The sequence below is a fragment of the Medicago sativa genome, chromosome 3 (assembly GCF_051527215.1).
Source record: "Medicago sativa cultivar Bolivia chromosome 3, Bolivia_mono, whole genome shotgun sequence".
Classification (NCBI taxonomy): domain Eukaryota; kingdom Viridiplantae; phylum Streptophyta; class Magnoliopsida; order Fabales; family Fabaceae; genus Medicago; species Medicago sativa.
In genome coordinates, this window is record NC_140751.1 from 63837469 (window position 1) to 63863796 (window position 26328).

General features: G+C 33.7%; 1 protein-coding gene across 3 annotated transcripts; it reads right to left on the bottom strand.

Annotated features, from left to right (window-relative positions):
• Positions 1–397: 397 nt before the first annotated feature.
• On the bottom strand, positions 398–23796 carry LOC146939087 (uncharacterized). Of its 3 annotated transcripts, none has more exons than XM_085752890.1 (14): positions 23581–23796; positions 23361–23509; positions 16682–19657; positions 15667–15873; positions 13198–13846; positions 10418–10596; positions 10226–10327; positions 9145–9219; positions 8921–9043; positions 2326–2427; positions 2133–2234; positions 1617–1683; positions 1366–1515; positions 398–1284 (listed from the first exon to the last, which is right to left on the bottom strand). In XM_085752890.1, the coding sequence occupies exons 3-14, from the start codon at positions 19655–19657 to the stop codon at positions 716–718; spliced, it is 5301 nt and encodes a 1766-aa protein (XP_085609016.1). In that variant the 5' UTR covers positions 23361–23509; positions 23581–23796; the 3' UTR covers positions 398–715. The 3 variants fall into 3 exon arrangements, with proteins under 3 accessions (XP_085609016.1, XP_085609015.1, XP_085609014.1); XM_085752889.1 differs by having other exon boundaries at positions 8921–9052; XM_085752888.1 differs by having other exon boundaries at positions 8921–9055.
• Between the last annotated feature and the right edge of the window lie 2532 nt (positions 23797–26328).

The following is a 26328-nucleotide window of genomic DNA, read 5'->3' on the forward strand; positions in this document are numbered from 1 at the left end:
GCATGGATAATCACAAACTAATGATGCAAATTTGGAGGCAAAATTTTAGGGTTGAGGATTAGCATTTAATGATGCAAATTTAGAGCCAAAATTTTAGGATTGAGTTGTTGCAAACCTAATAAGGGATTAGTGGAGGGAAAAAATTAGGTTAAATTGCTGCAGACTTAACAAAATTAATAAATAAGGATTAGAGAGGGAAAATGAGGATGGATTAGGGCTAACATGCCAGCTTCGCAAGTGTAGCTTTTATAATAAAGGATTTAATGACATAATTCGAACTAGTTATTCAATATTTTAGATTATATGATCCAAAGAGCCTAAAAAAATTCTAATTACACCTAAAAATTACCCTAGGTCTTGCAATTTGCAATTCTTTTAGAAAACAGTTCAGACAATATAATCCAAAAACGAAATGAAAAATACATAAACACCTGGGGGGACTAGACCAAAGCCCAAGTCAAAATACTCAAGATTACTTAACATCTGCCTCATTAAAAACCTTATCTCAGGAAAACCCAGTGGGATAAAACCTAAGCAAGGGAAAAAGAGTGCAGAGCAATCCACAAAATCACAAGGAAAAGAGAACCCTGGAGTGATCAACATCAACAAAATATAAATTCAACACATCCCAATTTGTTTCTATTTAAAGAATCTAAAATACAAGGTCGATATAATCTCCCACGGTGAAAAGCTTTAAAGTGCAAACAAATATAGTCTAATAGCCAATAGGGGCACTTAAAGCCACCTCTTGTTGATTAATACTCTCCAAAACAGCTTCAGAGGATATCAATTCATGCTTAAGAACTTCTACCTGTGCACTAAGAACTTCCATTTGTTCACTCAAAATGCCTATCTTCAAGCGCAACACTTCAACTTCTTTGGTAACATGTTCCTTGGAATCCAATAGTTTCTTTAATACATCTCGAGAGACTTGCATATCAGGACACAAAGTGCGGCTTTCGACGCCATCCAACCAATCCTTATCAAAACCAAACCTTCGTGCATCTTGTAATAACTCCTCAAATTCAGAGTGGAATGGCCCCAATACTTCCAACACACTATGGGTTTTGAGGAATTTCAATAGTTCAGCTAGTAAATTGTAAGCACAACCCTTGTATCTATTACTAAGTGAAGTGTCTTTTAAACGGACAGAAGGATGCTTAACAAAGAAATCATTCAACAAATAAAAATTCCCCCAATCCAAATGATTCTTGGAGACCAGTTCTTCAAGCTCACTTTTGACAAGCAAAGAACTTAAATCTTCCACTTTTTCAGAAGTGTCCCCTGAAATTATAGGAAAGAATAATTACGCCTATTTGAATACAACAAAGTTACATTAAAAATAAAATCCAAACAATGAAATACCTTTACAAGGCACCGGAGGAAATTGATATCCAACAGGAAATGTGATGCTAGAAGAGGGTTTAGGTTTGAAAACTGTTATATCATCATTCTTAGGAAACTGTTCCTTAATATTTGAGCTTACTTTCTTGAAAGAATCATGATTTAGAGAACCTTAACAGCATGTGGAAAAGATTAGAGTTAAAAATTAAAAGGGTGATGAATTTTGAAGTAACTTAAGAATAGAAAAAAATATGTATTCAAAGCATTTTCACCTTGGTCGTTGGTCTCTGTAGTGGAAATGGAAAAAGAAGCCATGGCTATTTGGCTATCATGATCTTCCTACACAAATTCAAATCAACAAATGATATATATATCTATGTATATTTAAGTCAGGAAGAGTCTTGTTTTTTTAAGAATAAAATTTGGAAAGGAGGAGATTATTATTATTATTAAATAAAGTGACACATGAAACATTTTCAAACGCCCCTGAGGGGATTTGAACCTTGTCCCTTAAGGCAAATTGTTTCTCTGAAATTAAGCTTACAACTCACAAACAAAAGAGCTTAATTTGACTATATATTTAATAAATAGTAGAAAACAAAATAATTTTAGAGTAACAACTTGCATTAACTTTAGATACAAGATTGAAAAGAAGTAGACTAACACAAAAATTAAACAAAAACTAGTTTAAAACTTGATTCTTAGGAATCCAATTAAATGGAGAATAATGAATAAAAAACATGACAACACTACTTGTTTGAAAAGTTGGTTACATACTATCAACTCACCTGTGAAGATGTTTTACACTCGGAAGTAATTAACTTGCTTGGTGATGAACCTACATCTAAATGAGCTGATGTATTTCCTTCTTCAATATTTATCTCGATACCCTGCTTAAATGTAAAATGATGTTTAAGATTGTATTATAATTCAATTGAAGTGTCAAAAAGAATACAATCAGAATAGGGAAAATGGAAATGCCTTTTGTTTAGGAACAACTTCTGGTGCAGGTGGCTTTTTCTTTGTTTCTGTAATGGTGGACAAAGTTGTTGCTTCTGTTATTTCTGATGTAGAACCCTCCAGCTAAATGCAAAGCATGAAAAAGTAAATTAGTTGCAGCATATTTTTAAGTAGTAGGTTAAGCAAAGTTTATATTTTTAAATATTTTCTTGGTGTTTTTCACACATTTCGGGGCTGTGGCTTCCGCCAGGAGCCCCCTGTACTGATGTGGCTTGCGCTAGGCACATGATATGGCGCACGGGGCCTTGCTTGAAGCGTATGGGTCATCTAGCAGGTATGCGATACATGCATGGTCGAATTCACATCACTTTATAATTGAATTCACAACACTTTTTGATGTAAGAGGGTTTCCTTATTATTTTATTATTTTAGCCTAATTTTAGTAATTTTTTGTTTTTCTTCAGCTTGTTATTTTCTGCCCAGTAGGGTTTTGTTATTTCCCTGTTTAAGCGAACAATTGTAGCCTAAGAGACAACTTTTATTCATTCAATAATATTTGAAAGAGTTTTCTCAATTTCTGATGGATTCTAGAACCCTATTTTCACAAATTTGTCACTTGCAAACTTGTTTCTTTTCATTCTAGTTTTAGAGCTTGCTAGCCTACGCTTACGACTACGTCAGTTGGTATCAGAGCAGGTTTCTCCTGTTCTTTTCCTAACGTGATCAGCCATGGGAGATCAACCAGTGACGAAAATTGCGGCTTTAACTACGACCATTAAAGCTCTGTCAGATCAGATGGCGGCGTTAATAGCTAACGTTGACGACATCAACAACACCACCACCACCACCAACAACAGAAACAATCCGAACAGGGGAGGAGGACAAATTCTGGTTATTATGGTTTGTAATATAGAAACAGAAAGAACTCCCGGTGACAATGATATCATCAACATATACTAATTAGTACAGTGTAACACCTGGTTTGTGGTGGATGAATGAAGAGGCATCAACAGTGGAGTTGACGAAACAAAGGGATAATACGAATACCCGAAGTTTCATATACCAGGCATGAGGTGCTTGCTTTAACCCGTAAAGTGCCTTTTTGAGTCAAAAAATATGATCAGGGAAGTTTTTGTTGACAAATCCAGGTGTCTGTAACATGAATGCTTCCTCCTTGAGCTTACCTTGGAGGAACACATTGTTGACATCAAGCTGACGAAGGGACCATCCTTGACGAACTGCAAGTGTAAGGGCAATTCGAATAGTCACTGGTTTGACAACTGGACTGAATGTTTCTGTGTAGTCACAACCAGGGCGTTGATGAAATCATTTGGCGACTACTCGTGCCTTGTAACGATCAATGGAGCCATCCAGATTTTGTTTGATACGAAAAACCCATTTACACCCAACCAAATTCTGAGCAGAGGACCCGCTAATAAGATCCCAGGTGTTATTGTTGTGCAAGGCATCAAATTCATCTTGCACAGCCAAGCGCCAATTAGGGTCACGAAGGGATTGAGTGATATTGCTGGGTTCGATGGGATATAAGCGGCAAACATGAAGGTTAATCTTTTTGATGGGTTTAACAATGTTGTTTTGAGAACGGGTGATGATCCCACCAACGTAGATTGACTGGTTTTTGTGTGGGCGAGCAGTGGGTGGGGGCGGTGGTGGAGGTGTTGGAGATGTAGTGATGTGGGGCAGTTCATTGGATGTTGGGGATGCGGGCGAAGACATTTGAATGTTTTGGGCGACCTCATTGGAGTTTGGTGAAGTGGTCGAAGATGTTTGAGTGGGTTGGGCGAGCTCACTAGATTTTTGTAAGGAGGGCAACTGTTGTTGAGTGGTGTGGGAGATCATTGGGCATTGGTGATGAGGGATGTTGAATTATTTATGTGATTTGGTGAAGCAATTTGAGTGATTCGAGCGTCGAATCTGGGGCAAGTGCCCGTGTTTAAGTAGCAAGGGAGCTAAACGAATATTCCGATTCGACAAACTTTACATGGCGGGAGGTGTAAGTCTTGTCCGTTGTGGGATCGAGACATAAGTATGCATGTTGATCAACCTAGTAACCTACAAAAACACACATAACAGACTTTTGTGCAAGTTTATGGTTAGCATATGGCTTAATCCAAGGAAAACACAAACATCCAAAATATTTTAATTTATGATAGTCCGAGCTAATGTTGTGCAACTTGAAATAGGGTGATTGGTACCCAAGAATGGGAGTGGGAAGGAGATTTATAAGGTAGGCTGCAGTAGTCATGGCGTGAGGCCATTAGGTAAGGGGTACGCCTGAGTGATGGAGAAGGGCAAGACCAGTCTAGGCAATGTGACGATTCCGGCGTTCTGAAATTCCATTATGTTCAGGTGTGTGGGGTGGAGTGATGTGATGAGTTATACCATGATTGCTTAGAAAATGGTGAAGACCAATGTATTAGAAAAGGGCGAAGACCAATGTATTCGCAACCATTATCTGTGTATAATATTTTTATTTGTTGTTTATGAAAATTTTCAAGGGATTTAACTTTGGGAAATATGACTTGTACATCAAATTTGCGTTTCATTGGGTAGAGCCAAATATAACGAGTGAAGTGATCAACAAACATACAATAGTAGCGAAGACCATCAATAGATAAAATGGGGGAAATCCATACATCTGAAAAATTTATTTCTAATGGATAAGACGATATAAGAGTGGATTCATGGAAAGGAAGTTTGTGACTTTTACTAATTTGGCATGAATTACTATCAGATTGCTGGAATTTATTTGTGCCTAAAGAAAAATGCTGGGAAATAAATTTGAAAAAAGAGGATGAAGGGTGCCAAAGCTTATGGTGCCATGATGTGGGTGAGTCATTGCGAATTGTGTGAACAGATGGTGTAGGGGCAGGCCATCGATAAAGTTCATCGACACATAAGCCTTAATGAGTTGTTTAGCCAATCTGTAGGTCCTTCACATAAAAAGAATGTGGCAGAAAAAGAACAACAGAGTTAGTTTGTTTGGTAAGTTGGGAGACAGAAATAATTTGTTGTTTCATGGAGGGAACACACAGAACATTAGACAAGGATAAATCATTAATTAAAAGTGTTCCAGAGTGAGAGATGTTTAAACCTGAACCGTTGCCCATGAATAGCGAGTTAGGACCCGTGTAGGGATGATGGATTTCCATATTTGCAAGGTCATTTGTTATGTGATGTGTTGCTCCACTATCAACCAAAAAATCAGTTTGTGGGGGACCAACAGTTGCAGTGTTGACCTGGGGCGAGTCACGAGGAGGTGAAGGGATACAAGGATGTTGTTGTCTGATGGTGCGACACTGGGATATAACATGTCCTTTGACATTACATCACTGACATTTGTCGAGGAAGGGTTTGCGATTTCTAGGGCGTTGATTTGATTGTGCAGGAAGATGGGCAGGGCGCAGTTTGTTGTTGTTGTTGTTGTAGTTGGGTCTCGCCTGAGCATTCAAGGTGGTGAGTGAGGCAGGGGTCTGTTGCTGAACAGTGGCGATTGAGAGTTTTTGGATGAGAAGCTTCTCAAGAAGGTCATCAAAGGTAATTGAGTTATCCCTTGCATTCACTCCGTCAATGACAGCGCGATAGCCGTCGTCGAGGTCACGTAGGATATAATCAATCATGTCTTCAATGGAGACAGGTGATCCAAGTGAGGAAATGCGATCGCCTGTTTGCTTCAGGGAGTGCATATAGGTGGTGATGGATTGAGTACCTTTGGATGCTGTCCGGAGGCGCTCCTTTAGTTTCTTGAGATGGCTGCAAGAAGCCTTGGAATAGGTGTTCTTGAGAAGGGTCCAAAGACCATGTGAGGTCTTTGTTTGGGACACCAGGGAGGCGAACTCATTTGAGAGGGTGGTGAGGAGGGCGCCATAGATGAGGCGATCCTGTCGTCGCCATGTTTGATAGGCAGGATTTTATGTTGTCACTGGAGTCTCGACAGTGGTGGTGATCGCTTTGGACGACATCGGTAACGATCCATCTGGGTAATTGAGGAGATCATAGCCGCCAAGGAAAGCTTCAACCTGGAGTTGCCAATTAAGGTAATTGGTGGGAAGAAGTTTGGTTACACTGCCAAGGGTGATGCAGGCGAGAAGTTTGGATGGTTCATAGGGGTTGGTGATTGAGGCGGCGAGGGTGGCAGCTGGGGTTAGGAACGACGTCCTGATTTAGAGGGAAAAAGGGCTAGGAACGACGTCCTGAATTAGAGGGAAAAGGGGTAGGACCGTTTAACTCTGATACCATATAGAAACAGAAAGAAAGGAATTGTATAATGTAATTGATAATTACAAGTTTACAAATACTGAATAGTAGAAGTAATGATAGCTATAACAAAACCCACTAACTATTGGTGCCGGAAATACTAACACAAAAGACTTTTATTTATATGACCAAGCCTTTGCATATTTATTCACAGTATCCGTTGTGGGACATTTTCTCATTATTATTGATACGTAATAACAACCATACCTGATATGTACAGAAAATCAGAACATACCCGTGGATCTGATTTGGAATACTATGAGCGTAGATATTACAGAAAACTGAAGGATGATTACTACAAGTTTAAAATCTCCGATTCGATATATCGTTTCCCGTTTTGTTTACAACAAAGATTACTCCTTGACTGACCTTTTGAGACACATGCTTCCAGAATGGAAGGTAACCCGCGTAAGACGGTTAAAGATATGTGTCTCAAATAAAGTATATTAAAATCTTAATGTTAAAGTCGATGAAACATTTATCAACATCAATAATGAGACAATTGAAATAAACGACGCATTTGTAGTTGGAAAGGTTGTAGGCGTAAATGAGGAAAGTGTCAAAAAACTATATTCCGATATAGTGAGAGATTTACTTCCTTCAATTTCATGTGTTTTGGATGAAAAGAAAGATTCTGAATTGCCGATAGATCAATGTAATGACGCTGGGCTCTATAAGAAGTCAATCCAAAATTTCATGGAAATATCTATAAAGGCTAATACCAAGCAAACACCAAGGATTCAAAGATTTATCATAATGCTGAGACCAGTGCTTTGTCAATCTCATATTCAAGAATTTTTCAAAAAAAAAAAAAAAAATACAATATTGTGTCACGTTCAATGCACTACGTTTGAAAAAAGAACTATAGCTTGGCAACCAAAATAGAGGAGGCAATTAAAAAGAACGAAAATTTGGAGGCTATCACAAAAGAAAGAGTCTGAATGGATGTAACTAGGTTGGAATATTCAATATGCCTCACACTTATTGGGTTATATGTGTTTCTTATGTTGGATTAATTTATGGTGCTGGAAGGCATGGGATCGTGTATGTGTGGGATATTCGCGGTAGAAGAGCACCTACTACATTCCTTCAATGGCATAAAGGCAACTGTTATATTTGCCAAAGAAAACCGTCTTCTTCAGGAGGGTGGTTTATTGTTCATTGAAGGAATCGACATGAATGTGAAGCTCTTTATCAGAATGAGAACTCGGGGTCGAGTTCTTTAGAGGTGAAGCCGTGGAGGAGACTTTTCAGTTTGTTATTTTAAGTCCATTAGGGTTTTGTTATTTCCCTATTTAAGCTTAACAGTTGTAGCATAAGAGACAACTTTTATTCATTCAATAATATTTTAGAGAGTTTTCTCAATTTCTGGTGGATTCTTAAACTTTATTTTCACAAGTTTCTCGCTTGCAAACTTATTTTTTTCAATCTATGTTTAACATTTGATAGCCTACGCTTCCGACTGCGTTACTTTTATATGCACAATGAGATGGTACTATATTACATTATCTTCGTAAGAAAGTTTGATGGTAGTATCAGTTTCCACAAGTGGTTGTAGTTGGTTCATCAAGCACTGTTGATCCATTAATTGTTCATTCATTAACTCATGTAATTGATCCATTAATTGCATCCATTACTAACTAAGGCTTTAGACCATTGAATAAATAAGTATTTGGATTAAAAATCCAAAAAATAAATACTTCATAATTTAAACACTCAATATATTCATATTATAAAATCCAAAAATTCTTGTTTTTTCAGATTATAAAATCCGAATACCCCTATGCACTCTCTTGTGGCAAAAACTCATAGGAAAAACATATTCAGATTATACACCCTCTTGTTTTTTGTGATAATTTAAAGTTTATGATTAGTATATTTTAACTTTAAAAATATTACAATATTATAAATTTAATTTGAAAATTCATATAAATCTTCAAAAACCTCCTCCAATACAATTTTTGAATTCTCCCAAATTATAAAGGTTTTATTATGAAAAAACTAAAAAATTAACCCTTCAAAACCCTCCCTTCTCAAACTCCTCTATTTTTTTCATTTGTTCATTCATTTTTTCCAAAGACCTCAAAAACAAAAGAGCTTAATTTAATCACAGATTGAATAAAAAATAGAAAACCAAATAATTTCAGTGCAACAATTACAGAGCAACAATTTGCCTTAACTTTAGATACCAGATTTAAAAGCAGTAGACTAAACACACAAAAATTATACCAAAATTAGTTTAAAACTTGATTCTTAGGAATCCAATTAATCGTATGGAAAATAATGAATATAAAATATGACATACACTACTTGTTTGAAAAGTTGGTTACAAACTCACCTGTGAAGATGTTTTACACTCAGAAGTAACTAACTGGCCTGATGATGAACCTGCTACATCTAACTGAGTTGACGATGTTATTGTCTTGGCATTAGCTGAGGTACTTCCTTCTTCAACGTTTATCTGGATACCCTGCTTAAATGTAAAATGATGTTTTAGATTGTAGTATAATTCAATTTAAGTGTCAAAAAGAATGCAATCAAAATAGGAGAAAATGGAAATACCTTTTGTTTAGGAACAACTTCTTGTGTAACGGTGGAGACAGTTGCTGCTGTTATTTCTGATGTAGGGCCCTCCAGCTAAATGCATTGCACGAAAATGTAAATTAGTTGCAGCATATTTTGAAGTAGTAGGTTAAGTAAAGTTTATTTTCATTAATATCCTTTTTAGCTTTATGTTGTGTTTATGCCTTAAAATCTCATGTACGAATGCTGGAAAAGTTGTTTCTTATTGTCCAAGGTAACATGCATGTGAAAGGGGATCAAAAAGGTTTTGGGTGTTTTTCACACATTCGGGGATGTGGCTTGTAGGCATGGCAATGGGGCGGGGTGGGGACGGGTTTTACACTCCCCATCCCCATACCCGATTCTCATATACTTTACCCGTTACCCTACCCATACCCAATGGGGATGAGAAATTGAATCCCATCCCCGTCCCCGATGGGTTCGGGTATCCCCGCCCCATCCCCGTCCCCGCATTGAATAATTTTTTTTAATAAAAAGTAGAAGTTTCTTTGCAACCCATAGAGAAATATTGTAGTGTTTTATCCAACAATATGTTCACTTTAACATTTGTTAGACCGATTGATTTAGTTGCTCCTTTAAATATCAATGATAGTTTTTATACCACGACAATTATCAAACAAAATAACATGGCAAATAAACATAAAATAGTTTTCTGCATTCGGGACGGGTTTGGGTATGGGTTCGGGATGGGTACCTATATACATGTTACCCGTCCCATACCCGTGTTTTGGAAACGGGGAAAACCCAAACCCATACCCAAACCCAGTCAAAACGAGGAAAACCCGTCAAATTGGATTTGGTTCGGGTGGGTAACCACGCGTATGGGTTTTGTTGCCATGCCTAGTGGCTTGTGCTGGGCACCCCCTGCACCGATGTAGCCTTGCGCTGATCTGGGGCAAAAGGTGGCCAGTACTACCGATATATGTTGCGCTAGGATCACAAGGCCTTGCGCGAGGCGCATGGCCTAGCTAGCATTTTTTTTCAACATCTTTCGAAATCACAGCACTTTATAATCGAATTCACACACTTTTATATGCACAATGAGATGGTACTATATTACATTATATTCCTGAGAATGTTTGTTGGTAGTATCAGTTTCTCCAAGTGGATGTTGTTGGTTCTTCAAAGACTGTTGATCTGTTAATTGTTCATTCATTAACTCCTGTAATAATTAAGAAGACATGCATTAGTGATCTTAGACCATTGAATAAGTAAGTATTTGGAAAGGAATTTGACATGGTCTGCCAATTACTTCAGAATTTGCTGGTAAAAAATGTTGGGCTGCTTTTTGCGCCAGCATTGCTGGTAAAAATTGTTGGGCTGCTCTTTCCGCCAGCGTAATTGCTACTATCTTTCCTGCTATCTTTTTTTTTGCATTGGCGTGCTCACTTCGTCTAGCCTCAAATGGACGACGCAAATCATAATCTAAATCTATATAAAATATTAAAGAATAGCATCATTAGATAGTAACTCATAAGCATAATAATAAAAAATGTTACTGTTGACTAGATGTACAGTTGTTTATCTGTTTTTGTCTACTAATTAAAATTTTACCATATTAGAAATACTTATTCAAGAGCCATTCTAGTTAATTGTTAAGCTTCTATTGTTGAGTTTGATTGTCAAGTTTCTTGAATAAAGGAGGAGGTTAGAAAATATTAGTTATTGGTGATTATGTCCCACATCGCTTAGTTCAGTGAAGCAAGGGGAAGACCAAGGCTATATATTTAAAAGGGACAGAAATGCTATTGGGACAGAAATTGGGACAGAAATAAAAGGGAAAAGACATATTTGTTTGGATGAACAACTATTTGAGGTAAGGGCTCCTATCCATTTTTTTTAGATATATCTATACACTATTCCTTGTTATGTATATCTGCTCTGTATTTTCATACTTGTCTGATGATTTTAATTTCCAAGGTGAATAAATGAATGTGTATATGTATAGGAAATCATTTATGCATGCGATAAATTACTTATGGTATATTTGAGCTGTAACATGTGACTAGAAGTCCATATACCTTTTGAAAAAAAAATTGTCCATGCATTTCATAGTAACGTGACCACTAGAGAGGAGTCACAAGGTGCACACCGGAGAGGTGGCACAGGGTGTATTTTAAAACCACCTTATCCCTTAGTGGATCATCGAGTCTGATAGATGAATAGATACTCATCTCCTTAGGAGTTGCCACAACCCTCTGCGGAGCGGTGATAATTTCCGAAATCATATGCATCGGCATATAGGCATTGCATTAGGAATCGAGTTTTAATAATTTTTATTAATCTTGTTTTCTACTTGTTCCATACATGGGTTAAAATGAGATCTTTAATCCTTGTATAGTGTTTGCTCTGTTCATGTTATCTTTATATTTTTCATAGTTAAAGATCAACTTAGGTTTCTTTTCATTTTAGTGAATACTTTTGATAGGAAACTCTCCCTCTATGTAGGGATGTACTTGCATCTTATAAATTATTCAGTTGTCATACAAAGCTCTATATAACTCTGACGTTCATTTTGAAAAGGAACCTTTAATTTATTTTGTTCTTAAAAGTTTATAACTTGTGATTAAAAAGGTTTAAACTTTATTCTTTTGTTCTTCGTTAAAAAGAAAAAACAGACGCACAATATTTGGTGCTGAAAAATGGGGCGTTACAGGTACTGTGCAACTGCTATGTCTTATTCAAGTGCAATGAAGTTTGACATAAAGAAGGTTGATGGAAGAATCAACTTTGGCTTGTGGAAAGTACAAGTCAAGGATGTGCTGATACAATCAGGTTTACACAAGGCGCTGAAAGGAAACACTTCCAAGATGGAGGCAGATAAGTGGGAGGAACTAGATTTGAGAGCTGCAAGTGCAATTCGTCTGTGTTTGGCAAAGAATGTTCTTGCGAATGTACAGAATTTGTCATCAGCCAAGGAACTTTGGGAAAATCTCGAAGGGTTATATTAGGCAAAGGGCATCTCAAATCGGTTGTTGTTGAAGGAGCAATTCCACAATTTGCGCATGGATGAGGGTACGAAAATCTCTGATCATCTTAGTAATTTGAAAATATTGTTTCTGAGTTAGAATCTATTGAAGTTAAGATTGATGATGAAGATAAAGCGTTAAGGCTCATTTTGTCCCTTCCACCTTCTTATGTTCATCTCAAACATGTTTTGATGTATGGGAAGGAAAGTTTGAGTTTTGAAGAAGTTGCAACTAAAATTATTTCTGAAGAAAGGAGGATGAAAAGTGATGAAAGCACTTTATCAAGCTCAATGTTAACTAGAAGTGGGGCTAACGGGAAGAAGATCCATGCAAAGAATTATTCGTGTTGGAAGTGTGGAATGTCTGGGCATTTAAAGAGAAATTGTCCAGGTGGAGCAGTTTCTGAAAAAGACTCTGAGGCAAGTGTTAGCAATGTCTCCCTTGTTTTGGGAGATGATAATGATCTTATCTAGAAGATTAAGTACATGTCCTTATGGTATTTCCGCTATACCATGAAAAAAGACAAGTAATTGCCAGCGGATTCAGAACAACACACGGGCATTGGTTGGCATTGATGCAGGGTGTGTGGTGAGATATGTCGATTGATGAAGAACTTCCTGGAAGCCAACATAGGAGTTGCACCATAATCTTTCAGCAAGGTTTCGATGTGAAGAAATTCTTGGAATGGTTCAGTTTCAAGTGAAGTATACTCTTTATGGTGGAGTATGATTGTCGGTATAGACAATGGAAGTGGGACATGAAACTCTTACAATCAAGGTGGAGATTGTTGGGTTTCATTGTCAAGTTTCTTAAATAAAGAAGGAGGTTAGAAAATATTAGTTATTGGTGATTATGTCCCACATCGCTTAGTTTAGTGAAGCAAGGGGAAGACCAAGGCTATATATTGAACCTAGTTTCTTTGTTTTTAGATGCACCAGTCAGTAGCACAACGGTCGTGGTTTTTTCTCCAGTTTTGGAGTTTCCACGTTATATTCTTGGGATGATATGTAATATTCACAACGAACATGTAATGGTTATGAAAAATATTTGGTCAAGTGTGTACCTTCAAAGAAATCCCAACTATAAACGTCACCTTCAATATTGCATGAAGTTAGAGAGAGTTTTTGACAACTATGTACAAAACGATATTTTACTGCCTGAAAATGAACTTCCTGGGCATGGCAGAGGCTTGGTAGGTTGGCAAATCCTACAACTTTTAGATTTGGAATCTGAACTTCACTTTTGGATATTTCTTCAATCTCATCTTTTTTATCACTTTTGAATATTTCCTCTAGCTCATTTGCTTCTCTTATCACCATAACCTTTAGCTTAGGAAACTCTTTACAAATTGAGACTGGAAAGATATATTTCAACTTGTCACATTTTATTACAGTCAGTGTTTCTAGCTTTGGGAAGAATGTGTTTGAAGACTGAGAAATTTTATCCTCCAAATCATCTTCAATGATATGCTTTAACTCTTTGCATTCTTCTACTTCTAGAGTAACCAATTGTGGTAGGCATCTTAAAACAGATGTGGAGAAAACAATTTCCAATTTTTCACATCGAACGATTTTCATCTCTGTAAGGTTATTGAGGACAAATAAATATTTGAGACCCACAAAAAGACACCTCATCATGGGCAGATCAACCAACTCAATGTGTTCCAAACTTAAGTTCATTTGCTGTCCGTTTTCTTCATTGCCACTCAATTCCTATTTGCCCGTGCACAAAATATATTAGCAGTATGGTAATAACATTTCTAAAGTTAAATAAGATCACATTTTATAATATATTCTTAAATTCCTGGAGATTAAGGCATAATACCCTTTCATTTTATGAAATGCATGTATACGGTAATTATTCTTGGGCCATCATTTATATGGGCAATTAAGCCCTAAAAAAAAGTTGTGATATTTTGACATCTTAAAAAGGTTGTTGGTATGCACACCGTAGCTTAAATCTCTCCAAGTTAAGACTGACACGCAAATTGAGGCACATAAATAATTATAAAAAAAAAATTGAAAAAGGCGGATGGACCGTATACAAATATGGTTGTATGACAACTTCAGATGTCAATATATCATTTCTGAAAAAAAATATTGGCAATTAACCACAACACATTCAGTTTTTGGGAATATTATTGATAATTGTAAATCTCTTTTTAGGAATTTTTATGAAAACTCACGTGTCGAGTTTGTGCGGAGGCAAGCAAATGAGGTAGCTCATGCTTTAGCTAAGGCGGCCACATTAGAAGCTAGTTTCCAGGTTCTGGTAGAGATACCAAATTGTATTGAACACATTTTAAGTAATGAAATGCTATAAATTTTTTCCTCTCAAAAAAAAAAAAAAACCACAACACATTCAGTTGTAATCTATTATATTTATTAATTCAGCCGCCAATTTGATATGTTGACATCTTATCTTGCTCAAAAAAAAAATTGACATCTTATAAATTTTATTGTCACATCATCAAAAATCTTACATGTCACCACTCAAAACATTTCATCCATTTGTTTCTTTTTGAATTTTAACTGACTCCATACACTTTTCTTTCATTACAAATCAGATAACCACTCACCATCTCTTGAGATATTAGGTATCAACTAAATTCAAATTTCATTCCTATCTATGTCATTTTTATTTTTAATTTGATTTTGTGCTTCTGTTTTAGTTCGACGGCCGGAAGAATGCTCACTATGGACCGGCCCTCCATTCCAGAACAGTCAACCGAATATCAAACTTGATAAAGTTAGTTGCTTGAATGCTAAATTCTCAAGTTAGTCCTTTAATTTTCAAACTAAAAGGACCTATCTGAAACTTTTGAAACGGTCACGGTGAAATAGTTTATCAACTAAAAGGACATATTTGAAACTTTTGAAACTTAAAGGACTAACTTGTGAATTGTGTCAAACTAAAAGGACTTAATTGAAACTTTTGAAACTTAAAGGACTAACTTGGGAATTCTGTCAAACTAAAAGGACCGAGAGTGGTATTTGACCTTTTTTGACAAAAAAAAAAAACTTAGCGTTTGTTGAATCTTTTCCCTATTCATTTTCTTTCTTATTTATCCCATTCTTTTTTGCCTTCCATTTTATTTTTATTTTCAGATATTCTGGTTTTTCCATGTTCCCATCATGTGTATCAATCGAATTGATAGCATTCTAAATTATTAAGATGTCAGTGCTAATGCAGGATAGCCATCTGTCGCGTTTTTTAGCAAAAAATTGGATAACCTTCTAGAGAAGGCGACGGGTGGCTATCGAACAACTTACCATAAAACAACGTAAAATAAAACAACATACCATAAAACAACTTAAAATAAATTTGTGACCGCGCAACGCGCGAGTCTGTGTCTAGTTTATAAATACTTTATAGGCTACATAATACTTACTATATAATAGTATAAGAAAATGCATAATGTTATATAAAAAAACAATTGCTATGTAATTTTCAGGGGAAACGGCATTCTCCGACTAAGATTGAAATTGTAATTAATGTCACAAACAACAAAGATATGTGGAAAGAGGGATACCTTGATGAAATCACCACTAGCTAACTGCGGGCATTTATTGTGTCCAAATATGTATTCCAATTGAACACAATTTTGAATTTTGAGCGTTTTCGATTTTGGGAAGACATTGCCAAAATTATTGCCACCAGTATTGTCTATTATTATTTGTTTCAATTCATTACATTTCACAATTGTCAAATTTTCCGACATTCTTAGAGCAATAGATTCCTGCAATGTAATTATTATAATCCCAATGAAAAGTAACTCAAAATTAATCCAATAATCCAAACATTCCTCTTAATTATATAATCCCAAAATGAAAAGTAACTCAAAATTAATCCAAACATTCCTCTAGTGTGCACAAAAGTTAAAGAAATTAAATGCGAACATAAATGACTTTTCCTTCTTGAGAAAGACTTGTTTGGGCACAAGCTTTTAAACACATCACTTAGGCACCCACACACAAAAATATATTTCATTTCATTATTTAAAAAAGAAATATTATTTAATTATTTTTTCTCTCTATATTTTCTCTCTATATTTTTTCAATTATGTATGTGTGCTCAAACCTAGTGTTCAAACCCTTGTGCCCAATTAAGTATTTTCCTTCTTATGTCCCTCCTAATTAATGATTGGCTTAAATTATCTATGATTAATTGTATGCTCTGTTTTATACAAAAATAGGGGATAGTTGATAAAATAGTTCTTGATACACAGAAAAATATACAATATTACAAGATCACAACTACTTATCTATCAACAAAAGTGGATTGAGCATGTTGAGTTGACACTAATCAAAATCATTCATTTGTGTCTACCCCTGATTATGCTATATATATTGATTTTGATTGGTGTAAACTTGAGTAACTCTACCAATCGTTTATTGATGGGTAAATAAGAATTTGTCATATTACAATTTATGTTTATTTGGTGGAAATTTGTGCATGATTTGCTACTGTATTAATAGTAAGTAATCTATCATGCTATACAAGTTATCTATCAAAAGATAAATTGAAAAAAAGATTGAAAGGGTTACCGTTGAGATTGAGCAGTCTTGCGGTTGATCCTCAGAATCCAATGGTGTTTTCGTACTCTTCAGTTTGTATCTATAACAACACAGAGAAAATATATTGCCTTTGATAGGGCCCTGTTGTGTTTGCGGCTTAGAATCATGCTTGGAAACGGATGAAGCATTGGGTGGAAATATGTCGATGAAATTTGGCAAATCAACTATCACAAATTGTTTTAGTGAAGGGAGTTTGGCATCTTGGTGTTGGCCAAATATGTATTTCAGCTTGTCACAACAACGTATTGTGATATCTTCTAACAACAGAAGGTCTCGAGCAGAGAAAATTGGAAGTATAAATTGTAATTGGTGACATTCCTCAATATGAAGAACTTTCAGATTTGGAAACAATGAGTAGCAACTCTTGTTATCATTGTAACCATTGGCTGATTCTTCAATTGTGTCATCCATTGCTCTCCTTTCAAATGTGATTATGTTTTCCAATTTCCCACAATCAAATATTTCTAATTCCTCCAACAGCGGCAAGCATTGAGACGTTGACAGTTCAAACAAGCTTCGCAAATTTCCACACTCCTTGATAGATAGCTTCTCTAAATTGTTCATAGAGTCAAAGGAGATGGGACCATTGCACAATTCTTCCAAATTTCTCATTCTCTCAAGCTTTAGTACAACCAACTTGGAGAAAACAATTGGTACCTGAGAATTAATATGTTTAGTGTCTACAAGGCACTGTAGTTGTGAAATTTCTCTCAAACGAAGCTCAATTAGATCATTCATACCTTGATCTATAGGAACCATCTTGGGCATGAGATTTATCCATCCCTGAATTCTTATCAGATGAAGATAATATGATGTTTTCATCACATACTTATATGTTGCTTCTGATAAACAATCTCCTTCTAAAGCCACACCTTTTGATTGTGAACCATTCCAATTACTAAACCTATCAATGAGAAGATACCTTTCCAATGTAGGTAAGGTTATTTCCCGACAAAAATAATTGAAACTCTCCCAGAAGTACAATTCTTCAAGTGATGGGCATCTCTGGATAACTTCAAATGGATTATTGCTTCTAATATTACAATGTTTCAACTTCAACAGTCTAAGTTTCTTCAACATTGCAATTTCAGGGGGAAATTCATCAATTACACACCATTCCAATTCAAGAGTTTCAAGACTTTGGAGGGTTCCCAAAACAGAGATGTCACCTAAATTGACTTTTTCAATTAAAAGTGAACGTATATTGATCAATAACTGAATTGATTTTGGTAATGACAGAGAATGTCTGGAAGAAAATGAATTTGATAAATTCAAAACTCGAAGCCCTACCATGTTTTCAAAGAATGAAGTGGGGACATCCTCTGAATCACCCATGGACGTTATTGCAATTAGAATCTCAAGCTTAGAGCCATCAAACCTAGAGGAAAATAAATCCATTAGTTTTCCTTGGAAGAACAAACATTTGATATTTTTACTCCTTTCAACTAATGACTTTTGATTTTTTTCAAATAAATTTACTGCTAGAATGTCTTCCCTCGCTATCCATTGGGCTACTTCCCGAACCAAGTCATGCATCTTCACATCTCCATCCTCTGTCTCCAACAGTAAACATGAATGTAGGAGTTTATTTTTTGCTACAATTGCTTGACTTCGAGCATCATTGTATTTGTCATAACTTTCCCCAAAAAGGTTGACTCCTATACCAAGCCTAGTTAGAAGTTCAACAGAAATCACTTCATCTTCAGGGAATGCAGAACATAAGAGGAACAATCTCTTTGCTTTTTCATCCTTCAGATTATCATAGCTAAACTTTAAACATTTAAACACGTCAACCAAATCTTCTTCAACATTGCCCATGGACACAGGCTTTTGTAAGCAAATCAAGGCAACATCCCACTCTTCACGACTTTTTTTTCCCTTCAAACTTGTGGCAATAATAGCAATTGCAACTGGTAATCTTTTGCATAAAGTTGTGATTTCACGTACCTTACCAAGAATACTTTTGGAGGAAACATTGCTTAGATCGGCATACATTTTGAACATGATCAATGCTTCTTCTTCAGTTAAGAGCTCTAGTTGAATTGTCTTTCCACATCCCATTTGTTCACATACCCCCAATTCGCGTGTGGTTACAAGAACTTTGCATCCTTTATGATTATCACTATTTGGAAGCCCTATGTCATCAAAATTGAGATTTTGCCAGACATCATCCAATATCACAAGAATTTTATCACCATTGGTTAATCTGCTCCACAACCTTTTAGGTCGATCTGATTCATTTGGTCGATCTGATTCATTTATGTCTCCCCATTCCAATCCTAAGGATCCGGCAATATCATTTTGAATCTTTTTTATCTCAAGATTAAATGACACTGTCGTATCGATAACATATTTGAAATGCTCCAATGTCTTCAGTTGTTTACCCACTTCTCTTGCCAATGTAGTTTTACCAGTACCCCCCATCCCATGCAATCCAACCATATAGTGGTTGTCATCTTTTAGTGCATCCAAAAGCTCTTTGTATTTCAACTCTCTGCTTTTAAATGGAATGTAATACTGAGAAGAATATCGCTCAACACCGGGAAGACAACGAGTGAGTTCAACGTTTTCAAATTTTTCTTGCCTTAAATTTTTCATCTCCTTTATCTTGGTTGCCAACTCCTTTCCCCTTTTATATCTCCAAATACAATCAGGGCAAAAACCAAGAAAACAGCTCGGTTCTTTCTTTGTGTCCTCTTGAATTTGAAAGTGTTTATCAACCTGTTCTTTCCAACGTTGAGCATTAAACTTAACATCTTTATCTTTTTGAGTTGCCTTGTCAAAAAGCTGTGCTATAGTTCCTCTTTCTGCTTCCAAGTTACCCTTTTCTTCATCGAATTCCTTGACAATGCACGTGAAGCAAAATAAATAGCGTGCGTTTTCTATTGCCTTGTCTAACAATTTATCCCCAAGAGTCTTCCTAATATCAGTGAGGCAACCATCCATCTAAATCAAGTTCAAAATAATAAAGTTAGAAATACCAAACATATATTTAAATAGACATTACTATATCCATTCTTAATTATAAGACTTTTTTATCTTTCAAATTTTAAAATGTATTAGTAATATCATTGCCAATATACTCATATTTATGTTACATATTTTTCTACAATATGTAATAAATATTCTATGAAAACATTAAGCGCGCAATTCTCTCTCCTAACAGATAAATTTGTAAAACAATAACAATTGTAAAAAAAAAAAATCAATACAACAATCAATTTTCTTAATTTTGGTGTTTTTATCATAAAAGTCGTGTATTTAAAAAGGGATGTAGTATTTAATTCCGGTGTTTAATTTAAAAAAAAAATGGACATTTTTAGTTCTCAAAAGTGTCCTTATAAAATGCAAATAGGGATTAAAAATGAATAAACTTTTTTAGGGGCAAAAATTAAAAACTCGAGATTTTATAAAAACTAAAATTATATTTAACCCATGTTATCTTCCTTCACCCATACCATATATATCCTTAGGTTTGCACCATATCTTTTTTTTTTTTTTTTTGAAGGAAGGTTTGCACCATATCTATTTTCTTATTTGGTTTCATGTTTAGAATAGGTCTAATATGATATGAATCTTTTAACTTTTAAAATTTTAAAAATTGTTAAAAAGTGGACTATTACTACCTTTTAGTAAAATAATACTTTATTAAAATTTATCAGGACAGGGAGTAAAATTTATCGGTTGAACCAGATCCATATTAGACGGTCCTTCATGTTTTTGTCTTTATTTGCTTTGTTTTCATTCTCATGTCCGACAATTTATATTTGCTTCATCTAAATCAAGTTCGACATAATAAAGTTAGAGATACAATTTATATTTAAATAGACATTGCTACTTCCATTCCTAAATATAAGACCTCTGTCTTTCAAAAAAAAAAAAAAAAAATTGAAGAATTTTCTTCCAAATAATTTTTTTATCAATCAGTATACTCTTATTTATGTTACAGATTTTTCTACAATATGTAACAAATATTCTATGAAAACATTAATCAATTCTCTCTCCTAAAATGTAAACTTATAAGACAATAACCATTTTCAACATACAACAATCAATTTTTTTAATTCTTGTGTTTTTCTCAAAAGAGTAATATATTTAAAGGGAGGATGTAGTTCTCAAAAGAGTCCTTATAAAATGTAAATAAAGACTAAAAATGAATAATTTTTTTGCAGGACTGAAATTAAAAAGTTGTGATTTTATAGAGACTAAAAACATATTTAATCTATGTTATCTTCCTTCACCCATACCATATATAACCTCAGGTCTACACCATATCTATTTTCTTATTTGGTTTCATGTTTAGAGTGGGTCTAACATGAATCTTTTAAAATTTTAAAAATGGTTAAAAATTGGACCTTTACTATCTTTTTGTAAATATAAATATTATAATGATTAAAAATATAAACAACAAAAAAATTAATACTTTATTAAAATTTACTTAAAATATTAGAAATAATCGTTGAACCAGACATGACAATGTTTGTATTTTTATCTATCTATCTATTATATTTATTAAATAATACCCCCAACTTTGGTATTATTTTTTTTTTTTTTTTGAGGGAACTAGTGTTGGTATGACAATGTTTGTATTTTTATATATCTATCTATATATTAAATAAATATTTATTTTATATTTAAAACACCGTTAAATATTTGCATCGCACTCTGATAATTTTATATGTTTATATATGCAGAAGAAAGTATTTATGTACTGATATGTGATAGATGATAAGATAAAATTTTGAAATCTTGTGACCATATTCAAAATATTATAATGCTTCTATTAAATATTTTTTTATTGTATATACAAAATATCTTTGAATGTTTGTACCAAACTCATTGCAGATTTTATGTGCTTATATATCAAAAATCAAATTTTATATAGATACTGATATGAGAAAGTTGATATGCATAAATTTTGAAAACTAATGATGATTTTAAAAATATCAACATTAATTTGTCAAAAAAATATCAACACTAGTGTTTATATTGATTGTTTTATATGCAAATTAGTGAGATTAAGAGATTAAAAAAAAAGATGTGAATAAACTATTTTGCTAAATTTTTTTTTTTTTTTGAAGGGACTACTTTGCTATACTTATGGCATAAAAGAGTTTTTTTCCTATACTTATGGCAAATTTGATAATAACGAGAATAAAGAGGAAACAAATTTGTTTTATAATTTACAAAATGATCATTAGGCACATAAAATCAAGAACTCATGAGTTTAAAAAGGCCAATTTTGAAAATTTAATGGAATACGATTTTTATATATTGTTAGTAGATATGTTATAAAATAGAACAAGTTACACTTCATAGTTATTCGTAATTATGATATAAAGCCACACAAAATTAAAAAAGGAAATTAGTTTTATATTTGTAAAATTACCATCAGGCATATAAAATTGAGAAGATGATGATTTTCAAAAAGGACAATTGTGAAAATTTGTTAGAGTACAATTTTTATACTCCTTTCGTCCCTGTTGTATGCCTCTTTTGCATTTTTTACATTTCTTAAGAAAAATTGTCAGTGTAATTAATGTGTCTGTTTTGTGTGTTAATATTATCAAATTGTCCTTTGTTTGTATGTGTATTAAATTTGACTTTTCATATTTCAAGATAAGTTAGGTAATCAAGCAATCATTCCCCTGACAATATACTCTGTGACTTGCTGATAAAGACGGTACAATTTCCTAATAACACGTTACTCAGTTTTAAAATAAGTAGTACACCTCTGTTCAAAAAAATAAGTAGTACACCCCTCGGTTTATATATTAGATTCATTCAATTAATGATGTATATGGTCTTTATTATAGACCACATACATCATTTAATGAATAAATCTAAAATGCAAAATTTTGCCTATAATAGTGACCGGAGGGTGTATGGTTTAAGGTTTTTAGACATACATTAAGAAATGTAACAATGATGTTAAAAAACATGACAATTTTATTAAACTAACTTTATTTACTATTGATGTAATGTTTGAAAATAATGTACATTCAATAAATTAGAGGGTACAATTGAAAGTAAAATAATATTTCTACATTGAAAACTGCCATTGACATTTATTTTAAAACAATTTTTTTAACTAAAACGATACTCATTTTAACTAGAAAGTTTTTTTTTTTTGAACGATTAACTAGAAAGTTTGTAGGTTGTGTCTTAAGCCCTTCTCTTTATTTTCAATTTTCATCGAGTAAATTATCAAATTGGTCACTGTCTTTGTACCAAATTCTTAAATTGGTCCATGACTCTATTAATAACACAAAATGGTCTTTGTCTTTGTCAAATGTTCCTCACATTGATCCCTGACTCTATTAGTTGTTTTGTATTTTAAGTCATTGATGTACCAAATAAGATCCATAAAAACATTCTGTCATTAACCACTAAATAATATCCAAAAGAAATTGAGTCATTACCACTCAAGATACGAAACAATTATTAGAGTTAGCGATCAATCTAAAAAATGTTTGACAAAGACAAAAATCATTTTAAGTTATTAATAGGGTCATGACCAATTTAGTGATTTACTCAATTTTCATCACATAGATTCCTATTATATATAGATAGATAGATTACTTGTGTAAGTTATCGAGTATCAAGTATTACTTATTTACTTCAACATGAAATATGATTGCTTGATTACCTCGCTTCTGGTACACAACAAAGAATCTTCTCCCTTCTCAAATCAGCAGCGGCCAGCATATGTTATACAAGAACATAAAAGTTGAAAAGTGATCGATATGAAATGCAACTACTTTATGGATCTTTCTATCTCCAATTGCAAGCAGAAGCCTGAAAAGAAAAAAAAAATAAGCAGGGAGACACTAATATAACATTTTGAATATGCTTTAGAGAAAACTAACCCGTTAAATTCAATTTGTGTACACTCTGGGGAAACCTTTTCTTGAATCATACACTCCCGTGAATTTGTGTAAATATGGTTCTTTCTCTCTCTCTCTCTTATCCTTAAAAAGAGGTTATTTCTCTTAAGAACTTTTTTTCTTAACAAGGTTCATTTTGGTTATTGAAGTGCAACTGAATATTAGTGATAAGGTAATGTTGGGTTGACAATTGAGGACAGAAAGATAAGATATGGAGATGTAGAGGCTTATATTTGGTTATAAAGTTGGACTGGAAAATTATGCATTATTGAGGGGAAAAGTATTCACTACTAGGATCCGGAACCACACCTGCAAAGAGTGTTATAAAATATCTTCCACACAGTGATTAGTGACTCTATTAATGTATATATTAAAGACTAAATATATCATTTATTGAATAAATCTAAAATATAATATTTAAAATTTTAGGTTCATTTAATAAAAATGATGCATGTAATTTATATTAAAGACTACATACATCATTTATTGAAGAGTCATGTTAACCAGTGCCCCCGAGACACTAGTTAAGGAAGCCAAAAGTGAAAATTTTAAGTCAAAAAGAACACTTTTTAAGCTTTTAATGCAATGACAACACAACTTTCAATGCAAAATACTACTATATTTAACTCCTTAACCAATGCTCCGGAGGCACTGGTTAACATTTCCCTTTATTGAATAAATATAAAATGTCAATTTTTGCTTATAATAATAATCATTCTCTCTAAAACAAAGTCTCCAACCATTCCTTTTGTCAATTTACCCACCGGCTCTTCTGCTCCAATCACATCAATTAAAGACATGTCATTCAATTCCAATATAAGTCTACATGATGTTTTATGTGTTCCTTCATTTCGGCTAAACATGATGACTGCTAGCAAACTCACCACATCTCTAAATTGTTGTGATTTTATATCCTGACTTTTGTGTATTGTAGGACTTGGCTACGGGGAAGATGATTGGCTCGAGTGAACAATGTGGAGGTCTCTATTACATGCCTCCTTTACAAAAAACTCCTGACTCTCATCAAGTTTTTTCTCAGCCCTCAAACTTATGGCATATGCGCCTTGGACACCCATCCCCATCTCGTCTCAAATTAGTTTCTCCATTATTGTCAACAAATAACAGTTCTTTCGAGAATAATTGTAATGTTTGCCCCATGGTCAAACAGACTTCTATATCAACTCATGCTCCATTTTATTTATTACATTTTGATATTTTGGGTCCTCATAAATTTCCCACACATTTCAAGAGAATATTTTTTTTTAGCTATTGTCGATGATTTTACAAGATGCACATGACTGTTTCTTATGCAATACAAATCAGATTCACAGAACATTTTGAAACCCTTTGTTAATTTTGCTTATACGCAATTTCAAGCAAATGTTAAAGCAATTGGAGTTGACAATGGTTTTGTATTCATGTCCATGAGAAAAATTTTCCAATCTCGAGGGATATAGAACATCAACGAACTTGTGTTTACACTCCACAACAAAATGGAGTTGTGGAACAAAAACATCGTCATATTCAGTCGTGGCACAAGCATTACTATTTCAACTAGCAATTTACTCCTTCCCCTCTCTCCATTTTGAAGATGTGCGAGGGGATTGACAAACATTTTACTCCTTCCTCTTTTCATCTTCTTGTGTCATATGCTTTTGTGTTAGATGTCTAGCAATTTATTGTAATAAGCATTATGTTAATGTAAATGTGTTGTGAAATTATCGATTAGTTAATATAAGTGTTAAATTATTGAGAATTTGTATCATGTCCCTTTACATTTATGTTTTTTTCTTTCAATTATGTCATTTTTATAATATATGTCGTTGCTGTTTTCAAAAGTTGATTAACAATTTGGTTTAAACAGTGTTCAGATTATATATTCTGAACATATGTATTTTTAGAATAAGATATGACACGTGAGATATGTGAGATGTGTGTAGGATTGGAAAAGAAATTGCCTAGTGTATTTATAAGCAAGATTGGTTAAAGTCCTAATCGGTATACACATTTTCTGACAATAGACACTCTAAACTTATTAAAGCTCAACATACCAAATGCCATCCAATTGTGCCTTTTCAAAACTTCCAACAAAAGCATTAAACACGAGCAAAATACAGGGTTAAATATGTTTTTGATTTCTATAAATATACCAACTTTTTATTATAGTCCCTCTAAAATTTTCGTCAACTTTTGTTCCCTATAAAATTTTCAATCACTACCTTTGATCCCTATTTTTAAGTTCATTTTTGTATTTTTTTTAATGAAATATGTAGAATATTGTAAAAATAACTCTCAAAATAAATTAGAATTTTTTAACAAAACATAAATTAAATATGAATTTTTAACCGTCAAAAATATAAACATTCATATTTAATTCATGTTTTGTTAAAAACTTCTATTTTTTTGAGACAGTCTTATAATATTATATATGTTTCTGCACATTTTTATTCAAAGATATGAATTCTACATATGAGTTTATTTTAAAGGAGTGACTAAAAATGAAGATAAAAAAACTTTTAGAGGACTAAAAGTTGAAGAAATTTTTTAAAGAAACTAAAACAAAAAGTTGACATATTTATAGGGAAAACATATTTAACCATAAAGCATAAACACAAAAATAAGACTGAAAAATTTCTTAAGATAATATAGGCCTGATTATGGTTTCATAATTGCTCCATATGCATGCATATATATATATATATATATATATATATATATATATATATATAT